The sequence below is a fragment of the Bombina bombina genome, chromosome 7, assembly GCF_027579735.1.
Source record: "Bombina bombina isolate aBomBom1 chromosome 7, aBomBom1.pri, whole genome shotgun sequence".
Taxonomy (NCBI): Eukaryota; Metazoa; Chordata; class Amphibia; order Anura; family Bombinatoridae; genus Bombina; species Bombina bombina.
Genome location: NC_069505.1, coordinates 230,143,511 through 230,165,144, shown reverse-complemented (window position 1 = coordinate 230,165,144; position 21,634 = coordinate 230,143,511). Strand labels below are relative to the sequence as shown.

General features: G+C 37.3%; 1 protein-coding gene across 5 annotated transcripts in view; it reads left to right on the top strand.

The window, feature by feature from the left end:
• The window catches only part of ABCC8 (ATP binding cassette subfamily C member 8), a 594,664-nt gene that overhangs the window by 411,801 nt on the left and 161,229 nt on the right, over positions 1–21,634 (top strand). For all 5 annotated transcript variants that reach the window (XM_053720647.1, XM_053720648.1, XM_053720646.1 and 2 more), the window contains 4 exons: positions 2,344–2,442; positions 9,831–9,915; positions 11,107–11,187; positions 14,324–14,461. In XM_053720647.1, coding sequence (XP_053576622.1) covers positions 2,344–2,442; positions 9,831–9,915; positions 11,107–11,187; positions 14,324–14,461 — 403 coding nt within the window. The remainder of the gene's footprint in view (positions 1–2,343; positions 2,443–9,830; positions 9,916–11,106; positions 11,188–14,323; positions 14,462–21,634) is intronic.

Below are 21,634 nucleotides of genomic sequence, written 5' to 3'. Positions count from 1 at the left end.
TTTTGGCCTGGAGGGGCCTTTATCAAGTCTATACCAGCGTGTGTATATTTGAAGTATTTAAAGACTAGTTTAGCCTATCGACTTTCCCAAGGGGAGGTGACAAATTTTGCCGCCCTCAGAAATATGGGTGTGTGAGGTTTTGACCAATGAATAAGTATAGAATAAACACGGCCATTTATAATATGGGCAAGGTTATATTTTTAGTAGTTCTTTAGTGTGGTTTAAAATAATATATAGATCTAAGGTTGTGGCGGCCATCTTTAAATGAGGTCATAGTGGCCATCTTTGAAATAGGCTGAGCTCAGGCGAAGCAAAGATAAATTTGTCTAATTTAATTAGTATTTGCACCTTATTTATGATAGAAAAATGCACCCTTTTTCATTTCATAAGCAAGAAACTTGGTTAAATCACTTGATTACGGCAGAGTTAGATTGCAGGGTGGGGGATAGATGAAATTATTTATTCACTTGTTTCTAGGGTTGCCACCTGTGCAGGGAGGAATATGAATAGTGTTGTTCAGAAACACAATGACCTCATTTAAAGATGGCCGCCACAACCTTAGATCTATATAGGTTATATTTTTAGTAGTTCTTTAGTGTGGTTTAAAATAATATATAGATCTAAGGTTGTGGCGGCCATCTTTAAATGAGGTCATAGTGGCCATCTTTGAAATAGGCAAGGTTATATTTTTAGTAGTTCTTTAGTGTGGTTTAAAATAATATATAGATCTAAGGTTGTGGCGGCCATCTTTAAATGAGGTCATAGTGGCCATCTTTGAAATAGGCTGAGCTCAGGCGAAGCAAAGATAAATTTGTCTAATTTAATTAGTATTTGCACCTTATTTATGATAGAAAAATGCACCCTTTTTCATTTCATAAGCAAGAAACTTGGTTAAATCACTTGATTACGGCAGAGTTAGATTGCAGGGTGGGGGATAGATGAAATTATTTATTCACTTGTTTCTAGGGTTGCCACCTGTGCAGGGAGGAATATGAATAGTGTTGTTCAGAAACACAATACATGTTCCTCCCTGCGCACCCTGCAGCATGTGTAACTCATTAATGTCCAGAAAAACATGGCTGAGGTGGCAACCCTACTTGTTTCTACAAAATCGCGCTAATAAAGTGGTTTTCCCTGATATGAACAATCTGCTACACATAGATCATATATATGATACAGATGTCCTTTCCACTCACCGAGAATTAGAAATACCGGTCAAAATCAAAGAGTATTCCATGATGTGCACACAACACAAGCTCATAGACAAATGATTTCAACTGCTGTCCTCCATAGTATCAATAAATAACTTTCTTACACGTAGATGAAGGAGAATGTGAAAAACGCTTTGGGTGCAAAAAAATAATTAACACCTTACCAGTCGAATATACCAGTGGAACTATTGAAAATGCAACTAAATAAATCTAATTTAACCCCTTTTTTTGGGTGCACAGATGCATCTAATTGAAAGTAATGAACCAGGTATGAATTAACTGTTGATCTACAAAATTTTTAGGTGCTAAATATGAGTATGAGATTGTGTGCGCATTTTTAGGCACAAAAATAGGAGAGATTGCTTGATAAATCTTGCTTTAAAGGGACAGTCAACACCAAAATTGTTGCTGTTTAAAAAGAAAGATAATCCCTTACCATTCCCCAATTTTGCATAACTAACACTGTTATATTAATATACTTTTTACCTCTATGATTACCTTGTATCTAATCCTCTGACATCTGGTTAATATTCAGAGCGCTTTCTAATGGCTGGTTATTTATTGCGAGTGTGATAAATTACTGCTCCACTTGTAATCTAACCCTTAATGTGAACAAGATAAATTATAGTTGAATAAACATTTAGCTCAAATTCTAGGTGAACTTGGACAATTGCCTCCGTCCTTAAGGGGTTAAACAGAATTAGGTTTACAATCCTGAAAAATTTCCACATTAAATTTCCAGTATATATGAACATTTTAATAAAAGTGCTACATGAGTATGATACATATGTTTCTACATATTTTCTTTATAATATAATAAAATATATACAGTATATGTTAGGGTGTGAGTGCACGTATGTGTTTGTGAGTGCACGTGTGTGTGAGAGTAAGTGAGTGAGTGTGTGTAAGAGTGAGTGTGTGTATGAGTGTGTATGTGTAAAAGTGTGTGTGTGTGTAAAAGAGTAAGTGTGTAATGAATGATAGATTATCAGTAGGTGTTTCTAAATAACTGCATTAATGTAACATTTATGTGCACTTTTCCCAGTTTCATTTCTTGTAAATATTATGCTTCATTCATTGTTGAGACCGTGAATGTTAAAACGTATCTAATTACTGGCATTGTATATTTTAGGAAGAGGGGTACAGTGGCCTATGCATCCCAAAAGCCATGGCTTCTGAACGCCACAGTAGAAGAGAACATTACATTTGAAAGTGCCTTTAACAAGCAAAAGTAAGGTTTCCAGTATGTCTTTTCTTTATATAAATATTTGTTAAAGGAATTAAAAGCTCAAAATTGAAATTTACATATGGGTGTATTTCAGTTTTAAATAGAAGTATTTTTGCAATATAGTTCCATTAGCAATAATACTTCTAGTAAAATGATTAATGTTTCAGCAGCATACGCACATATGCCACGTGTGACTAGAGAATCCTCATTCCAACCACATGCTTGCTCCGAGAGCTGATTGTGGTCTGTACTGTAAATACTGTATGTGTTTCTTAGAAGTCACTGCTGCCTTTTTTAGAAGGTGTGGTGTTAGAATGCTGGTGCATGAGCTGCTCCCAGCATATGTGCATATGCCGCTAAAAAACAGTGATAGATTTTAGTAGACACATTTTTGCTTATGGAAGAATACAGCACAAAATATTTTATTTATAATTGAAATGCACCCATGCACATTTCGATTTTGACCTTTCTATCCCTTTAAATACAGTTTATAGATATATATGTATTTATACAAAACATGCTTTTTATACAAAGTAAATCAATGTAAGTTAAACTAGATGTTAAGTTCAAAGAAACTTTGTGTGAGTTTAAATGGAAGGCATTGTGCGAGTTACCATGCAGAGCATTGTGGGAGTTTACAAGCAAGGCATTGTGCAAGTAAATTTTCTCTCAATTCCATTAATAGAATGAAATATTTTCAGATATCAGTGATGAGTTTTGAGTGATATTTAAGGTACTGCATGCAGAAAGCACATTTTTGTATGCATTATTTATATAAGTTAAAAGGTTAGCGTTAAAATGCTTTGTTAACCCCTTAGTGACCAGACCACATTTCCATTTGTTGACCATTTGGGACCAAGGCTATTTTTAAATTTCTGCAGTGCTTGTGTTTAGCTGTAGTTTTCCTCTTACTCATTTACTGTACCCACACATATTATATACCGTTTTTCTCGCCATTAAATAGACTTTCTAAGATACCATTATTTTCATCATATCTTATAATTTACTATATTTTTTTTATAAAATATGATGAAAAAATGGAAAAAAACACACATTTTCAAAATTTGACCCCCAAAATCTGTTATACATCTACAACCACCATAAAACACCCATGCTAAATAGTTTCTAAATTTTGTCTTCAGTATAGAAATATCCAATGTTTACATGTTTTTTTCATTTTTTGCAAGTTATAGGGCAATAAGTAGAAGTAGCACTTTTTTTTTCAAAATTAGCGATAGTTACATTGTAACACTGATATCAGTCAGGAATCCCTGAATAACCCTTCACATGTATATTTTTTTAAAGAAGACAACCTAAGGTATTAAACTTGGGGTATTTTGACTCTTTTTGTGCAACCATTTACCACCAATCTATGCTAAATTTAAAAAAATAAATAAATAAATTGGTGATTTTTTGACAAAATAGCAATTTAAGAATACATTTGCTGGGAATGTTAAGGGTTACTGCAAAAAACACCCCAATATGTGTTCAGCAACATCTCCTGAGTACAGTGATACCACTCATGTATAGGTGTGTCGGGTTCTCTGGGGGCTAAAAGACCTTATTTTTAGGGGGCGCATTCCAGTTTTCCAACTTGGAATTTTCACATCTGTCATCATGCACCCATATCCTATTTGGGACATTTCTGAAGCCGGCCAATGTAATTTACCCCCATCAAACCATATATTTTTGAAAAGTAGACACCCTAGGGTATTTGAAATGCTGGTATTTTAACACTTTTCATGCACTAATTTAACCACCAGTCTTGGTCAAACTATGGGGAGTCATTTTTTTGTGTTATTTTTCACACACATTGTACTTTAGGCATGGATTCTCAGTTCCTGTTATGTGTCACTGAGAAAAAACACCTTAATATGTGTTCAGCAACATCTCCTGAGTACAGTGATACCACTCATGAATAATTTTGTCAGGTTTTCTGGGGACTAAAAGCCCTTATTTTAGGGGGTGAATTCCAGTTTTCCAACTTGGAATTTTCACATCTGTCATCATGCACCCGTGTCCTATTTGGGACATTTCTGAAGCTGGCCAATGTAATTTACCCTATCAAACCATATATTCTTGAAAAGTAGACACCCTAGGGTATTTGAAATGCTGTTATTTTAACACTTTCAATGCACTAATTTACCCACCAGTCTTTGTCAAACTTTTGGGTAGTTATTTTTTTGTGTTATTTTTCACACACATTGTACTTTAGGCATGGATTCTCAGCTCCTGTTATGTGTTACTGACACAAAACACCTCAATTTTTGTTCAACAATATCTCCTGAGTACAGTGATATCACTTATGCATAGGTTTGTTGGCTTGTTTGGGGGTGCAATGCCAAACTTCTGACATGTGTTTGTGATTATTTTTCACATTTCCCATATCTTCTTTTTGGGGGCCATTTTACATACCCCAATTTATTTGCTTGCCATGAATGTGCATATATTTGAAGAGTTGACACCCCAATGTATTGTATATGGAGTGTTTTGATTCCTTTGATGCAACAGTTTTAGACCAAACAATTGGAGAAAGTGTATGGTGGTAATTTTTCAAAATAAATTTTTATACACACATTGCTTTTTGACTATGATTTAGGAGAGACTGTTGTAAGTTATTGCAAGAAAACACTCCAGGTTATTTTCTGCAAGACTCCCTGACTACACCCATGCCCCCCATGCATAGGTTTGCCAGGATTTTGGGAAGGTTCACTTACAATTGTATGACTTGTAATTTGAGTTGAAAGTGAGAGTATTTCTTCTGATAGGCCTATCTTTAGTTTGGGGCCTATTGCCCCAGTTGTATTTATTGCCATGAAAGTGTATATATTTGAAACGTTAACACCCCAAGGTATTACATATGGAGTGCTTTGATGCAACTGTTTTAGCCAAAATTTGGAGAAAGTGTATGGTGGTAATTTTTCAATTTTCATTTTTACACACACATTTCTTTTTGACTATGATTTAGGAGAGCCAATTGTAAGTTATTGCAAGAAACACTCCTGGTTGTTTTCTGCAAGACCACCTGAGTACACCCATACCCCCCATGTATAGGTTTGACAGGGGTTTTGGTAAATTACAGCACCAATTTTAGAACTTATAAAAAATAGAACAGTGAATCGGGCACAGTAAAAGTAAAAAACAAAAAGAAAAAAACTCAGTAACAGTAAATGTAACCCCCCCCCTCAAAAAAAAAACACAAAGGCAAATGTAATTTTTTTTTTTTTTTACCAGTGTGTGATACCACTTGAAGCAGTCCCCAATGCAGAGCCCAGGCTGTCCATGGCAATCAGGACAGTAAAAGGTGGTGTCCCTTCTCTGCCTCCTCTTGGTACAGACTCTGCATTTCTTCTGAGGATTCTGCTTTGCCACAGTGGGGGGAATTTTAAAAATAAAATGGGTAGCCCCAAATCTGCTCTCTCCCATCACCACCCGGGAAGCAGGTGCATCTTGGTACAAAATCCCCGAAATGATCTGGAGCTAAAACTGTAAAAAAGTCAGTTTCATTCTGGGGGTTGCTTCTTTAAAAACAAAAAAGCATTGTGGGTTGTAAATTGCAACCTTTTTGTACCAGGCCCTTGTCCTCTACATAATTAGGTAGGGCTGCAGCAGCTGATCTGCCAGAACAACCCCACCCATATGCCAGTTATAAGCCTTAATGCACACTGGCTTCCTTATTCTCTCAGCTCTGCCACATACAGAGGCCTCCACAGTCCTCTCTGTGTGGATTGTGGTAAGAAGGTATACATCCTTCTTGTCTCTGTACTTAACTGCCAACAGCTCCTCTTGGCGCAGAGCTCAGGTCTCCCTCTTGAGTAGCCGGGTGCGTGCAAGTTGTCTTGGGAAACCTGCGCGTTTCTTTCGAATTGTACCGCAAGCTACTGTATCAAAGCAATAGAGTAGCTTGAACAAAAGGACACTTGTATAAAAATTGTCTACATACAAGTGGTACCCTTTGTTCATTAGGGATAAAATCAGGTCCCAGACAATCTTGCCAGTGGTTCTGGGCAGCCTGGAGGGTCAAGGTGGCTATCCTTTCCCTCATACACCCGGAAGGGCTGAGTATATCCAGTCTCGCTCTCACAGAGCTTATACACCTTTATTTCATACCTGGAGCGCTTGGAAGGAATATACTGCTTGAATCCTAGCCTTCCCTTATACTTCATCAGGGATTCATCCACACATATATTCCTTCCAGGTGTATAAGCCTCTGCAAACCTGGCAGTAAAGTGGGTAATCAGGGGGCGTATTTTATACAGCCTGTCAAACTGGGGATGCTCCCTAGGGGGGCACAGGCTGTTGTCCCTGAAGTGCATGAAATGTAGAATCATTTCATACATCTTCCTTGACATACTCTGGGAGAAAATGGGGGTAGAGCAAATGAGGCGGAGCGGATGGAGGGTTTCGTTATGATGTCCATGCCCAGAATTTTTTAAATTCTGACACATCAATGGGGGCCCATTGCTGCTTTGCCAAAAAAGTGTCAGGCTTTACAGCATGGAACTGATTGGCATATAAATTAGTTTGGGCAACAATGTTCCCCAATATATCATTGCCGAGAAATACTATCATAAACTGTTGGGGGCTAAATCCTGACACATCCGCATTGATGCCAGGATTTGCAGTGAAGGGTGGGATATCTGGCCTCTGGTGATGAGGCGTTACCCACTCTTCACAGCAATGGCAGCTGGAGAAACACGTCTCCTTCTGGCAGGGGGGCTACCTGGAGGGCTAGCAGCCACATCACTATCAGTTGAGACTGAATCTAATGATGTATCTGAGCATATGGCAGGGTCAAAATTGGGGTCTCCTCAGCACTATATGATCTATGTGACATGATATATTTTATCTGTCACAGAGAAAAAAAAATAAAAAAAAATCAACACAAAATTTAAATTAACTAAATGGCTCTGAAAAGAGCCTTTGGATCTCAAAAAAAAAATACTAAAAAAAAATTAACCCCTAAAAAAATGCACAGAGAGCAAAAAAAGTGCTTATGTGCTAGAGCCAGTGATTTATAGTGATCACTGGCAAGCTAGGGATTAATGGCTCACAATTTTTTACAAAAATTAATTTAAACTAGCTAAATGGCTTTGAAAAGAGCCTTTGGGTCTCACAAAAAATTTACAAAAATATTATTAAACCCTAAAAAAATGCAGAAAAGAGCAAAAAAAGTGCTGCTATGCTATTGCAAGTGATTTATAGTCATCACTGGTAAGCTAGGGGTTAATGGCTCTGAAAAGAACCTTTGGGTTTCACAATTTTTAACAAATAGATGAATTAAATATCCCTCTCCTGAACACAGAGCTCTCTCTCCCACAAAAAAGTAAGTGAGGAGAGGGAGTGAGATCCACACTGGTCAGAGTCAATATTTACAAATATTGACATGATCAGACAAATAGAATATTTTTTTGTTTTTATTTTAGCAAGCTCAGATTGGATGACCCTAGCCTGCCCCTATGATAAGGCAGGCTAGGGATACCCCCAGAAGCCCCATGATGCACTGGGCATCGCCATCTTTTAAGTGAGGGAGGTAGCTATAGGGGGGCTATATGGGGCTATTTTTATTAAAACTATATATATATATATATATATATATATATATATATATATATATTTATAATATGTTATTTTACTAAGTGCCTTAACCCACCAAGGCACTTAGCACACTTACAGAGCATTAGAAGCCTGCCTGTTGGCTTCAGATGCTCTGACTGACTGCTGGGCTCCACATGGAGTGAAAACCGGAAGTGATCATTCCGGGGGAGCGATCAAAATGGAGCCCGGCAGTCAGAAACAGTATTGCAGGATGATTTAACATCGAGGCATCCCTGCAATACTGTTTGGGCGGCTGGAAGCGATTTCGATTGCTTCCACAGTTCAGATTACCCAAGGACGTGTCAGGAACGTCCTTTGTCGTTAACTGACACCCTTTAAAGGATCAGTGTAGTCAAAATTAAAGTTTCATGTTTCAGATAGGGCATGTAATTTTAACCAACTTTCAAATTTACTTTTATCATCAAATTTGCGTTGTTCTCTTGGTATTTTTTGTTGAAAGCTAAACCTAGGTTGGCAAATATGCTAATTTCTAATCCCTTGAAGGCTGCCTCTCAAATCAAAACATTTTGACAGTTTTTCATAGCTATAGCATAGTGCTTGTTCACATGTGTCATATAGATAACATTGTGCATACTCCCATGGAGTTATTTAGTCAGCACTGATTGGCTAAAATGCAAGTCTGTCATAAGAACTGAGATAAGGGGGCAGTCTGCAGAGGCTTTTTAGATACAAGGTAATCACAGAGGTTAAAAGTACATTAGTATAACTTTGTTGGTTATACAAAGCTGGGGAATGGATAATAAAGGAATTATTCATCTTTTTAAACAAACAAAAAATCTGAAGTAGACTGTTCCTTTAAGTTTACATTACTCTCCACAGCAAAATACATAATCTTGCACATGTAGATTCCACCGTTATGTACATAATTATTTTCTACACAGGAATAAAACACAATAGCTAAATAACAGCACTTGGAACTGCTGATAAAGGCAAGATTAAAAGTGCAAATGATATTAGCACTCCACTTTTTAATACCTGTGTACATTAATGTGTGCTGGTATTACAAGTACAGCACAATGCCAACGCAAGCTTGTGGACGAAATGCGAGGAAGCATAGTGATCACAAGAGCGCATTTCCCTATTCTCCAATGGGAGCTTTGTTCTGATGCCTTCACAGATGACATCAGAACCTCACGCAGCACAGAGGGTAAGAAGTGCAGCGATTGGGCAGCAGTTTTAAATATATACTGTATGTAAATGCTGATATACATATATATTTATGTGTTAATATGTGTATATACACATATTAACACATAAATATATATGTACATAATAATATACATACTGTATATATTTACATTGAGGTCTATGGAACACAAGCTACCATAGACCGCAATATAAAGGCACTTTTCAGTGCCGTTTTTTTTCTAACACCCAACTCCCACCAACTTTAGACCCCAAAATACTGCCTAGTCCAGTTAATTTAAGTTAAACTACACTACATACTATCTCTGGTTTATTTTATAAGCGCTAATTGCTACCGAGAGCCTGCGGTATTAATAACCAGCCACTTATAATGGTTGGTTAATTATTTCGCTCCCGCAAATGGGCAAATTTGCCAGTTTGTGGGAGCTGTGATAATTTAGTGCTCCACTTGTAATCTAGCCCAAGGACGACAATCACTGAAATACCACATTAGTTAAAGGGTTAATAGAGTCCATATGTTTTGCTATTGGATAGAGTGGTGTTTAAGATAAGCGTTAAACAATCTGAATGACATTTGTACATATTTAGAGGTTATGCTCTGACAGTTTTTGTGCTCATCTGTGTAGATACAAAGCAATAATAGACGCCTGCTCTCTACAGCCTGATATTGATATTCTTCCTCACGGTGATCAAACTCAGATTGGAGAAAGGGTTTGTATTATCTTTTTATATCAATGGTTCTGATTGCTGTAAATTATTATATTATGTAGTCAAGCAGTTAACAAATTGTGCCACTATAGCACAGAATAATCAGTATATATGATTAGTCCAAACAAAGCACACCAGGTATTAAAACCAAGATGCAGCAAGGAATTCATTGTGAATTACTTGTAACTTTTTATTACTTTTTATGCAAGTGTATATATTCCATAAAAGAATAGCTTAATAGTCTCTTATTGCATATTTGCAATATTTATAAACATTGTTGTGTTTATTATTTTATTTTTGTCATTTGTACATTGACCTATTTCCTTTTAAAAATATAAAATCTTTCTTGACGTTTCAATATTTCACCCAATCATGAGGAACGAGTAGGTTAGGTTAGTAATCAAATTTTCTCTATTATGGTTATTCTAATATTTTTCAGACACATATATTAAAGGGACAGTCTAGTGAAATGATTCAGATAGGACATCCAATGTTAAACATCTTTCCAATTTACTTTGATCAAATTTGCTTTATTCTATTTGTATTTTTAGTTGAACGCTAACCCTAGGTAGGCTCATATGCTAATTTATAAGCCACTGAAGGCATTTGACAGTGTTTCACAGCTAGAGGGTATTAGTGCATGTGTGTTATATAGATAACATTGTGCTCACGCCTATGGTGTTACCTAGGAGTCAGCACTGATTGGCTAAAATGCAAAATAACTGAAATAAGGGGACAGTCTGCAGAGGCTTAGATACAAGGTGATTACAGAGGTAAAACGTATATTAATATAACTGTTTTGGTTATGCAAAACTGGGGAATGGGTAATAAAGGGCCTTTCTTTTTAAACAATACAAATTCAGGAATAGACTTCCCTTTAAATTAAGCTCTTTCAATGTATACTGCACCAGCTACAGGGGCCATTATCACATAATAAAATGCATTTGTGACCTATAATATGTTGGTTCCAGAGTACTGGGAATATGAGAAATATAGCTTTTTTTAATACAATTGATACATATTGTGCTATTCCATTTCATATACAAATATGTTGTAGGGCTAAATAGAAGCTATTTCCATACTGGATAAGAATAGCCCTGTACACAGTCATATCTGTTTAATATACTGCTCACGAGTTTTTGCTTCCAGGGTGAATGGAAATGACAATCTCCTTTTGTGTTTCTGTAATCTTAGGGCATCAATCTCTCCGGTGGTCAACGTCAGAGAATAAGTGTTGCAAGAGCGCTCTATCAGCAGACCAATGTTGTATTTCTGGTTGGTGAACATAACATTTTTTATCTAATATTGTTTTCGATTATTTTCTGAAAAAGTGTTTGTTTTAGATAGATAGTTTCCAAAAACAGTATGTTCATGTGTGCAACCCCACGGGCTATAATCCAACAGCATATAGTTTATCTAATAATGTACCAATTGTTGCCACAGAGAAAAAGTCAACATATAAAAAATTGTATATAATTTTTTTATATATATATGTATATAAATATAAAATTGCAATATTTATTAGGCTGCAAGTTTATAACTATAAAAGTTTATTATCTAAAAATATTTTGTCTATTTCAATAAAACATATACATTATATTAATTAGATTGAATAAAAAAAATAAGTCCATATCATGTATGATATAAAAAACAGGTTCTCAATCCGAACTAAAATTATGAGGTATTAATTTCCACTTATTGCATAAGATTTATAGTATCCTAAAGATTTGTCAATTAGTTTTGTAAGTAACTTGTAGTGAAGGGGAAAACTTCCACAGAAGCACAGGAGTTAAACAATAATGTATACAATTTCCCCACGTACTAGGGACTTAAAGTTTTACTGAGTCTGGAGATTCGCTCTTAGCCACAGAAGAAAGCCGCACAATATTGTGGTCTCCTGCAATGCCCGTGCTTGTGAAACTTGGTGAAATAACACCGGCACCAGATGAGACCGCAATACTGCGGTAAAGGAGCTGTGCGGATTTCTTTTGTGGCTAAGAGTGAATCTCCAGAGGCAGTGGCGTCACTAGGGTTGGTGTCACCCGGTGCGGTAAGTTATGGTGTCACCCCCCCCCCCCCCCCCAGAAAGCAGACACACACAAAAACACGGGCAAACACACATACAAACACTCAGACACACTTAAAACATACTCAGATGCACACACAAACACTCGGAAACACACTCAGACACACACACAAAAACACTCAGACAAAAACACTGAGACACACACACAAAAACTCAGACACACACTTACAAAATATGTAAACTGCACTGCATTAATTATAAAGCGCATGCCTAGAGCTGCTCCCTGGCTCAGCAGAGCATCAAATGAAAGATAAACAGAGCACTCTAAAAATAAATCACTAAAGAAAAGGTTTAGGCGCAAACTATGAAAATTCTGCTCTCTGACTCTGTTCCAAGCCTGTCAGTGCACAGCCCCGGGCCGCGTGCCTACTGCTTCTTATGGCCAATCACCTCTGCACTCTGCCCACCCCCAGACCCCCGCCCGCCCTCCTACCTGTTCAGTGTGCACTTAGTGTACCATAACCGTAATGGTCTGGTGGGCATCATACGTGGCTCCTTCACTTTAAAGACAGCGTCAAACAGTCATGCGGTCAGGTGCCAGGCATCCCCTCATGATTTGCCAGTTCCCGTTTAGAGAGACAGCACAGCAGTGAGTGACTCCACTGCTCCACATGTCACTGAGCAGTGAGCACAGATAGGCAGGCAGGTTTAGGCTAGCAGCGCAACTTTGCAAGCCCCACGGCGCATGCGCACAACATTCATAGCGAAATTGGGCAGGGGAGAAGCAAAGTACAAACAAGCAAAAGCAGCCAGGAAAACTATTTGTTGAAATTGCAGCACTGGCTCAAGGGGCAAAAAAATTGTGTGTCTACATCTTCCCCAGTCCCACCAATGTTCACAAATGCCAGCCCCTCTAATAAAAAAAAAATCTATGCATCTCAACATTGTATTTCTTTGGAGGGTGTCACCCAGGTGCGGCCCCCCCCCGCCCCCCCCCCCCTAGTGACGCCACTGTCCAGAGGCAGTAAAACTGTAAGTCCCTAGTATTTGAGGAAGTTTACCTTAAAGGATTTAAACAAAACAGTCTCACTGTATACATTATTGTTTAATTCCTGTGCTTCTGTGGAATTTCATTTGTACATGTATTTTTATAAATAATATTAAGTTTCATGTCCATTTAAAATTGAAATTCAAAACGACAGGCAGTCACTGGTTAATTTAGTCAAAATATCAAAAAAAAAAAAAAATTTAAACAATGAGAGTGATGTTTCAGGGTATTAACCATTCTTTAAACCAACATTCAGATGGCTTTTTAGTACATTTTATAAATCCATAAAATATGTTCAGTTCTTTAAATGGACAGTATACACCAATTTTCATATAACTGAATGTAATAGACATTACTATAAAGAAGAAAATGCACAGATACTGATATAAAAATCCAGTGTAAAACCTTTTAAAAACTTACTTAGAAGCTCACAGTTTAGCTCTGTTAATGAGATAATCCTGGGAAACCCACTGAAAGGGGTTGATAGCAGAACCCCTCCCCTGCATATGAAAAGAACCCATTAGACAAACAACAGCAGTCTGAAGTCTGTATACATCAGTATACATTTTAAACTTTAGGGCTTGGTTAGAAGTCTGAAAATCAGCACAATGTTATTGAAAAATAAGTAAAACTATATATTTTTACAAAAAGACACCCAGATGGGCTGTATAAATGGATCATCTACAAAACATTTATGCAAAGAAAAATCTAGTGTATAATGTCCCTTTAATTTATGGAAAAATCTCAGTATCGTTTACTAGTCAGGGGTTAAAAGCTACTAGCCCAGAAGGAAAAAGTTACTAGTCCACTCAATGTTAAAGTCCGCTGCAATTCCTAAGTCATCCAGGACTAGTAAACCACTGGAAATTTTAAGCCCAGAATATAAATATATATATATATATATATATATATATATATATATATATATATATATATATATATATATGTGTGTGTTTTATATGTGTTTTTTTACTTTATGTTTTGTTTTTTTGTTACAATTTAATAGATAATTCTTTAAACTTTAAGAAATACAGTGAGTTGCTTATTATACTTGTATGTGTGTATGTACTCTGTATATAAATATATATATATATATATATATATATATATATATATATATATATATATATAATGTATATAACTATATATATGTGTGTGTGTTTATATATTTTTTTATGTTTTGTTTTTTGTCACAATTTAATAAATAATTCTTTAAATTTTAAGAAATACAGTGAGTAGCTTATTATACGTGTGCGTATGTACGTACTGTATATAAAATGTATATATATATATAGCTATTTGCTCCATTGATTATTATTTTATTTTTTTGGCAAAAGGATGATCCATTCTCTGCGCTGGACATTCATCTGAGCGATCATCTTATGCAGGAAGGAATTCTTAAGATGCTGAGAGACAACAAAAGGACCACTGTGTTAGTCACACACAAACTGCAATACCTTCCTCATGCTGACTGGGTAAGTGACCACAGCACAGGAAGAAGAAACAAATATTCATATCTGAATAATATCAAACAGCAAATATGTACAACTCATCTTAACAAAAATCTTTCAATGCTAGCAAAACATACAACTTACTAATTGACTCTGAGTCAATGGCTAGCTCACAGAAGCACACAACTGCACATTCTAATGGCTGTAGCCAAAGTGACTAAAATATGTCTCAGATTCCCCTAGTTTCCCACCTCCACATGGTAGGTTAAGACTTGATTAGAAAAGTCAGTATAACTACAATCCATTTAGTGCCTTACTTTAAAAATGGGGCCCTATGGCAGGATTGGACAGTGGACAGACACATGAATAGTCAAATCCCTGTACATTATTACAAACAATATTGCTCCTGAGCCATTTTTGGCGCCAAATGGAACAAATGAATGAATTAACCAAGCAATCATTAATTCTTCTTCTGTTTAATCCAATAATGTATTCATCTGTTTGTGTATCACACGAGTCACCAAATCGGCATAAATTTGTATTTGTGTGAAGCCAAATACACAAATTACCAAATTTGTTAACTTTAAAACATGTTTAGTTGCTAATTCCTGTGTCATATTTTTTGTTACGTTTTTAACTCCTTATTTTGAAATTACATTGCACATTAGGGGCTAGATTACAAGTGGAGCAGCATTTTGCATTTCCGCTATAGTGATAACTCCCAAAGAATTATGATTTTTGCGCTAGTCGGGCTCTGCTGGTTTTGCAATTTGAAAGTAAACTGTTTTTGCTCTAGCGGTAACCCGACTAGCGCAAAATTCCGAATTTAGAATATTGCATGCTCGTTCACGTTTCTTCATACATCTGATGGTTTTTTTTAAACATATATTTATACCAATATATATATAGATGATTTTATATAGTTATAGATATATACAGATATACATAGGAATGTATATATAGGAATCTATATTTAAAAATACATAGAACATATTCTGCTATGTACAGCACATTGGAATGTGAAGTATTTACGGTTGAAACATAGTTTAAACATTAATTAAATACGAATATTGCATAAATATGTTTTTGTTTTCATCTACTTAATGGCAAAAGGCTCTAATACACACATATATATATATAGATATATCTCAGTCTGTACATATATTCATGTGTTTATACGTGTGTATATATTTCTGTAAATACATAAATACACATATTAATACACAAATACATATGTACACATGTATACACACACATGTATATATATATATATATATATATATATATATATATATATACACACATACACACACAGACACACACACATATATATATATATATATATATATATATATATATACACATACACACATATTTTTATAAATATTTTATTATATCTTTTCATGTGACAACACTGAAGAAATGACACTTTGCTACAATGTAAAGTAGTGAGTGTACAGCCTGTATAACAGTGGAAATTTGCTGTCCCCTCAAAATAACTCAACACACAGCCATTAATGTCTAAACCGTTGGCAACATAAGTGAGTACACCCCTAAGTGGAAATGTCCAAATTGGGCCCAAAGTGTCAATATTTTGTGTGGCCACCATTATTTTCCAGCACTGCCTTAACCCTCTTGGGCATGGAGTTCACCAGAGCTTCACAGGTTGCCACTGGAGTCCTCTTTCCCTCCTCCATGACAACATCACAGAGCTGGTGGATGTTAGAGACCTTGCACTCCATTTGAGGATGCCCCACAGATAATCAATAGGGTTTAGGTCTGGAGACATGCTTGGCCAGTCCATCACCTTTACCCTCAGCTTCTTTAGCAAAGCAGTGGTTGTCTTGGAGGTGTGTTTGGGGTTGTTATGTTAGAATACTGCCCTGCGTCCCAGTCTCTGAAGGGAGGGGATCATGCTCTGCTTCAGTATGTCACAGTACATGTTGGCATTCATGGTTCCCTCAATGAACTGTAGTTTCCCAGTGCCAGCAGCACTCATGCAGGTCCAGACCATGACACTCCCATCACCATGCTTGACTGTAGGCAAGACACACTAGTCTTTATACTCCTCACCTGGTTGCCACCACATACACTTGACACCATCTGAACCAAATAAGTTTATCTGGTCTCATCGGACCAGAGGACATGGTTCCAGTAATCTATGTCCTTTGTCTGCTTGTCTTCAGCAAACTGTTGGCAGGCTTTCTTGAGCATCATCTTTAGAAGAGGCTTCCTTCTGGGATGACAGCCATGCAGAACAATTTGATGCAGTGTGCGGCATATGGTCTGAGTACTGACAGGCTGACCACCCACCCCTTCAACCTCTGCAGCAATGCTGGCAGCACGCATACGTCTATTTCCCAAAGACAAACTTTGGATATGACGCTGAGCTTGTGCACTCAACTTCTTTGGTCGACCATGGTGAGGCCTGTTCTGAGTGGAACCTGTCCTATGAAACCACTGTATGGTCTTGCCCACCGTGCTGTAGCTCAGTTTCAGGGTCTTGACAATCTTCTTATAGCCTAGGCCATCTTTATGTAGAGCAACAGTTCTTTTTTTTCAGATCCTCAGAGGGTTATTTGCCATGGGGTGCCATGTTGAACTTCCAGTGACTAATATGAGATGTGAGAGCGATAACACCAAATTTAACACACCTGCTCCCCATTCACTCCTGAGACTTTGTAACACTAATAAGTCACAACTGGCTAATTGGGCCCATTTTGGACATTTCCACTTAGGGGTGTACTCACTTTTGTTGCCAAAGATTTAGACATTAATGGCTGTGTGTTGAGTTATTTTAAGGGGACAGCAATGTTACACTGTTATAGAGGCTGTACACTCACTACTTTACATTGTAGCAAAGTGTCATTTCTTCAGTGTTGTCACATGAAAAGATATAATAAAATATTTACAAAAATGTGAGGGGTGTACTCACTTTTGTGAGATACTGTGTGTATATATATATATATATATATATATATATATATGTTTGTGTGTGTGAGATACTGTATGTGTATATATATACAGTATATATATATATATATATATATATATATCCATCTTTAGAGATGTATCTCAATGTTAAAGCCCTTTGCCAGTATTTTTTTCTCTAGCACCCGAGATCTCATATCTTTGAACCCTTATAACTTTTGTTTGCACTATTTTTGTCTAATATTTTTTATACGACAGTGTTATTATAAGTGGAAGTATACTTTGTAATGTATTTTTGATGTGTTTTGTGATATATTTTTTTCTGCTAAACCACAGCTCTGATATTGCGGTAATGATTCTAGTGTAAACTTGTAATATTAGCACAATTTAACAGGCGTGCAAACGATTGTGAAAACTCTTGCTAATCTAATCTAGCCCTAAACATTTTATTGTGTTCATTACATAAAAAAAAAAAATATTCTGCGTACTTTAAATAATATTTTTACTCAGTAATTTAAATTCATAATCTGTTGTATTGCAGAGTTTCTAGTGTTTGTTTATTTTTCCACTATAATAGCCCTTAAATTGGTCTTGGTTTCATTTACTTATATATTTGGTATATTTGAAAGTACAATTGCAAATGCTATTAGTTAATACCAGGTTTCTAAAAGCGCTAAAAGCGAAAATGTTTTTTAGGATTGTGCACCAATGCAACACTTAACTAGAGACCGGTATAATATGTCTGAAATCAGCATCCTGATACCACTTTGTGTTTTTTCTTGAAAGTTTAGGGAAAACTATAGATGTAGCACATACAAAAAAATGCTTTTGTTAAAAAATGTAACCAACAATTAGCAATAGCAGATGAAGCTATAGTGAATGCATAGAGCAGAGCGCAAAATGACATACCCCACACAATGAACCATACTTGACTTTAAATCTAGTACAAGGTTTGGCTGTCCCTTTGAAATTAGAAAGCCGTGTTTTTAATTTACACATTTATTTTTTTATTATGTTTTTATTAAATCATATTTTAAAAATAGGATAATGTGGTTCCTAATGAGCCAATTAAAATGTTTACACTGATAAATTAAGAGAGCTTAGCTTGATCATTACTAATATATGACATTTACTCGGCTTGCATCTTGCTAAATGTTTAATGCAAGTCTGCGCTCCAGCATCTCCTAGCAGCAGACATCTGAGCTACCTCACTGTACGTTAGTCACAGACTGTGTAAGGATGAGCTAGGTTCTTTCCTAATCATTTTTTTTCTGCAATAAAACATTTTGCTACTTACCTATAAAATACTTCACCATACATTTCTAGTCTTTTACAGGGCTTCATACTTTTTATATTGTATTTATATTCTAGCTTTATGGAAAGAGTTAAAATCTACTAGCGAGATTTTATAGTTATCTCTGCTTGAGCAAAGGTAGGTAAATTAAATAAAAAATCAACAATCAAATGATCCTTTAAGGGATACTAAACCCACATTTTTTCTTTAATGATGCAGATAGAGCAGCAATTTTAAGCAACTTTCTAATGTACTCCTTTTATCAGTTTTAATTAATTATTTTGTTATCTTTATTTAAAAATCAGGAATGTAAGCTTAGGAGCAAGCACAATTTTTGGTTCAGAACCTGGGCTATGCTTGTTTATTTGGTGACTCAAGGTTTGTTTTAATAACTAAGACCATGATGCTGGGAGGCAGAGCTTTAATGATTCAGGAAGCCTGTAATTAGGGTATGACTTGGCTGTTGGGGAGATTGTTTTCTCCTGGGATGGGATTAAATGTCTTCCCTTTCATTTTGTGGAACTTGGACATGAACAGGATTAGGAAAATGGCTGGAGGTACAGAAGACCAATCATGACAATTCCAAAAAAAATATGTGATGATTAGAAGAAGCTTGATAATGTCAGTTAAGTTTTCTCCAGTTATCCAACTTCAAGTCTCACCAGCCTCTCCAGTTTCATCAGTTCCAAGGTTAATGCAGCTGACTCACTTAAAGGACCACTAAATACAGTGGGATTGAACATACAATTTTAAACAACTTTCCAAGTTACTTTTTTTAATCAGTATTGCTTCATTCTCTTGGTATCCTTTATTGAAGGAGCAGCAATTTACTACTGAGAGCTAGTTGAACACATCAGTAATGAGAGAGATATGTACTTGCAGCCACCAATCTGCAGCTAGCACACAGATGTGCATGTTTTGATAATATATTGTAACATTTTATTATTGAATGATATATCTTAAAGGGACAGTAAACCTTAAAAATAATGTTATATAATTCTGCACATAGTGCAGAATTATATAACATTATTTAGGTGCTATAGCCATAAAACCCTTTTTTACCTTTTAAAATGTAAAAATGACAGCGCTTTTACAGACCCGCTCTCTGCTCTCTGCTGAGCGGGTCTGTAATATTTAGTCAGCGCACCGGGCCAGCTGTATAGTCACAGCCCGACCCGACCGCGCCATAGCACTTAGTGCTATGGCACGGTCGGGTCGGGCTGTGACTATACAGCTGGCCCGATGCGCTGACTAAATATTACAGACCCGCTCAGCAGAGAGCAGAGAGCGGGTCTGTAAAAGCGCTGTCATTTTTACATTTTAAAAGGTAAAAAAGGGTTTTATGGCTATACCACCTAAATAAGGTTATATAATTCTGCACTATGTGCAAAATTATATAACATTATTTTTAAGGTTTACTGTCCCTTTAATTATGATAATTTAATTTTGACTTTAGTGTCGCTTTAAGAAAATTAGTTAGCTTTAGTGAATTATCTGAATAGTCTAAAATAGGAACTGGTAAAGCTGGAATGGTTACAAGAGCAAGTGAAGCTGGTGAGGATGGTGAGGCTTGTGTGGTTGGAGAGGCTGCTGGGGTTTGTGTGGTTGGAGAGGCTGTTGAGGTTTCTGTAGCTGGAGAGGATGGTGAGGTTTGTGTAGCTGGAGAGACTAGTGAGGCTTGTGTAGCTGGAGAGGTTGGTGACATTTGTGTAGCTGGGGAGGTTGGTGTCATTTGTGTAGCTCGGGAGGTTGGTGATGTTTGTGTAGCTGGAGAGGCTGGTGAGGCTTTTGTAGCTGGAGAGACTGGTGAGGCTTGTGTAGCTTGAGAGACTGGTGAGGCTTGTGTAGCTGGAGAGACTGGTGAGGCTTGTGTGGTTGGAGAGACCGGTGAAGCTTGTGTAGTTGGAGAGACTGGTGAGGCTTGTGTGGTTGGAGAGACTGGTGAGGTTTGTGCAGCTGGAGAGACTGGTGAGGCTTGTGTGTTTGGAGAGACCAGTGAAGCTTGTGTAGCTGGAGAGACTGGTGAGGCTTGTGTGGTTGGAGAGACTAGTGAGGCTTGTGTGGTTGGAGAGATTGGTGAGGCTTGTGCAGCTGGAGAGACTGGTGAGGCGTGTGTAGCTGGAGAGACTAGTGAGGCTTGTGTGGTTGGAGAGACTGGTCAAGGGTTGTGTAGCTGGAGAGACTGGTGAGGCTTGTGTGGTTGGAGAGACTGGTGAGGCTTGTGTGGTTGGAGAGACTGGTGAGGCTTGTGTGGTTGGAGAGACTGGTGAGGCTTCTGTAGCTGGAGAGACTGGTGAGGCTTGTGTGGTTGGAGAGACTACTGAGGCTTGTGTAGCTGGAGAGACTATTGAGACTTGTGTAGCTGGAGAGACTGGTGAGGCTTGTGTAGCTGGAGAGACTGGTGAGGTTTGTGTGGTTGGAGAGACTGGTAAGGCTTGTGTAGCTGTAGAGACTGGTGAGGCTTGTGTAGCTGGAGAGATTAGTGAGGCTTTTGTAGCTGGAGAGACTAGTGAGGCTTGTGTAGCTGGAGAGACTAGTGAGGCTTGTGTAGCTGGAGAGACTAGTGAGGCTTGTGTAGTTGTAGAGACTGGTGAGGCTTGTGTAGCTGTAGAGAGTGGTGAGGCTTGTGAAGCTGGAGAGACTATTGAGGCTTGTGTAGCTGGAAAGACTAGTGAGGCTGCTGAGGTTTGTGTGGTTGGAGAGGCTGCTGAGGTTTGTGTGGTTGGAGAGGCTGCTGAAGTTTGTGTAGCTGGAGAGGATGGTGAAGTTTGTGTGGTTGGAGAGACTGGTGAGGCTTGTGTAGCTGGAGAGACTGGTGAGGCTTGTGTACATGGAGAGACTGGTGAGGCTTGTGTAGCTGGAGAGAGTAGTGAGGCTTGTGTAGCTGGAGAGACTGGTGAGGCTTGTGTAGCTGGAGAGACTGGTGAGGCTTGTGTAGCTGGAGAGAGTAGTAAGACTTATGTAGCTGGAGA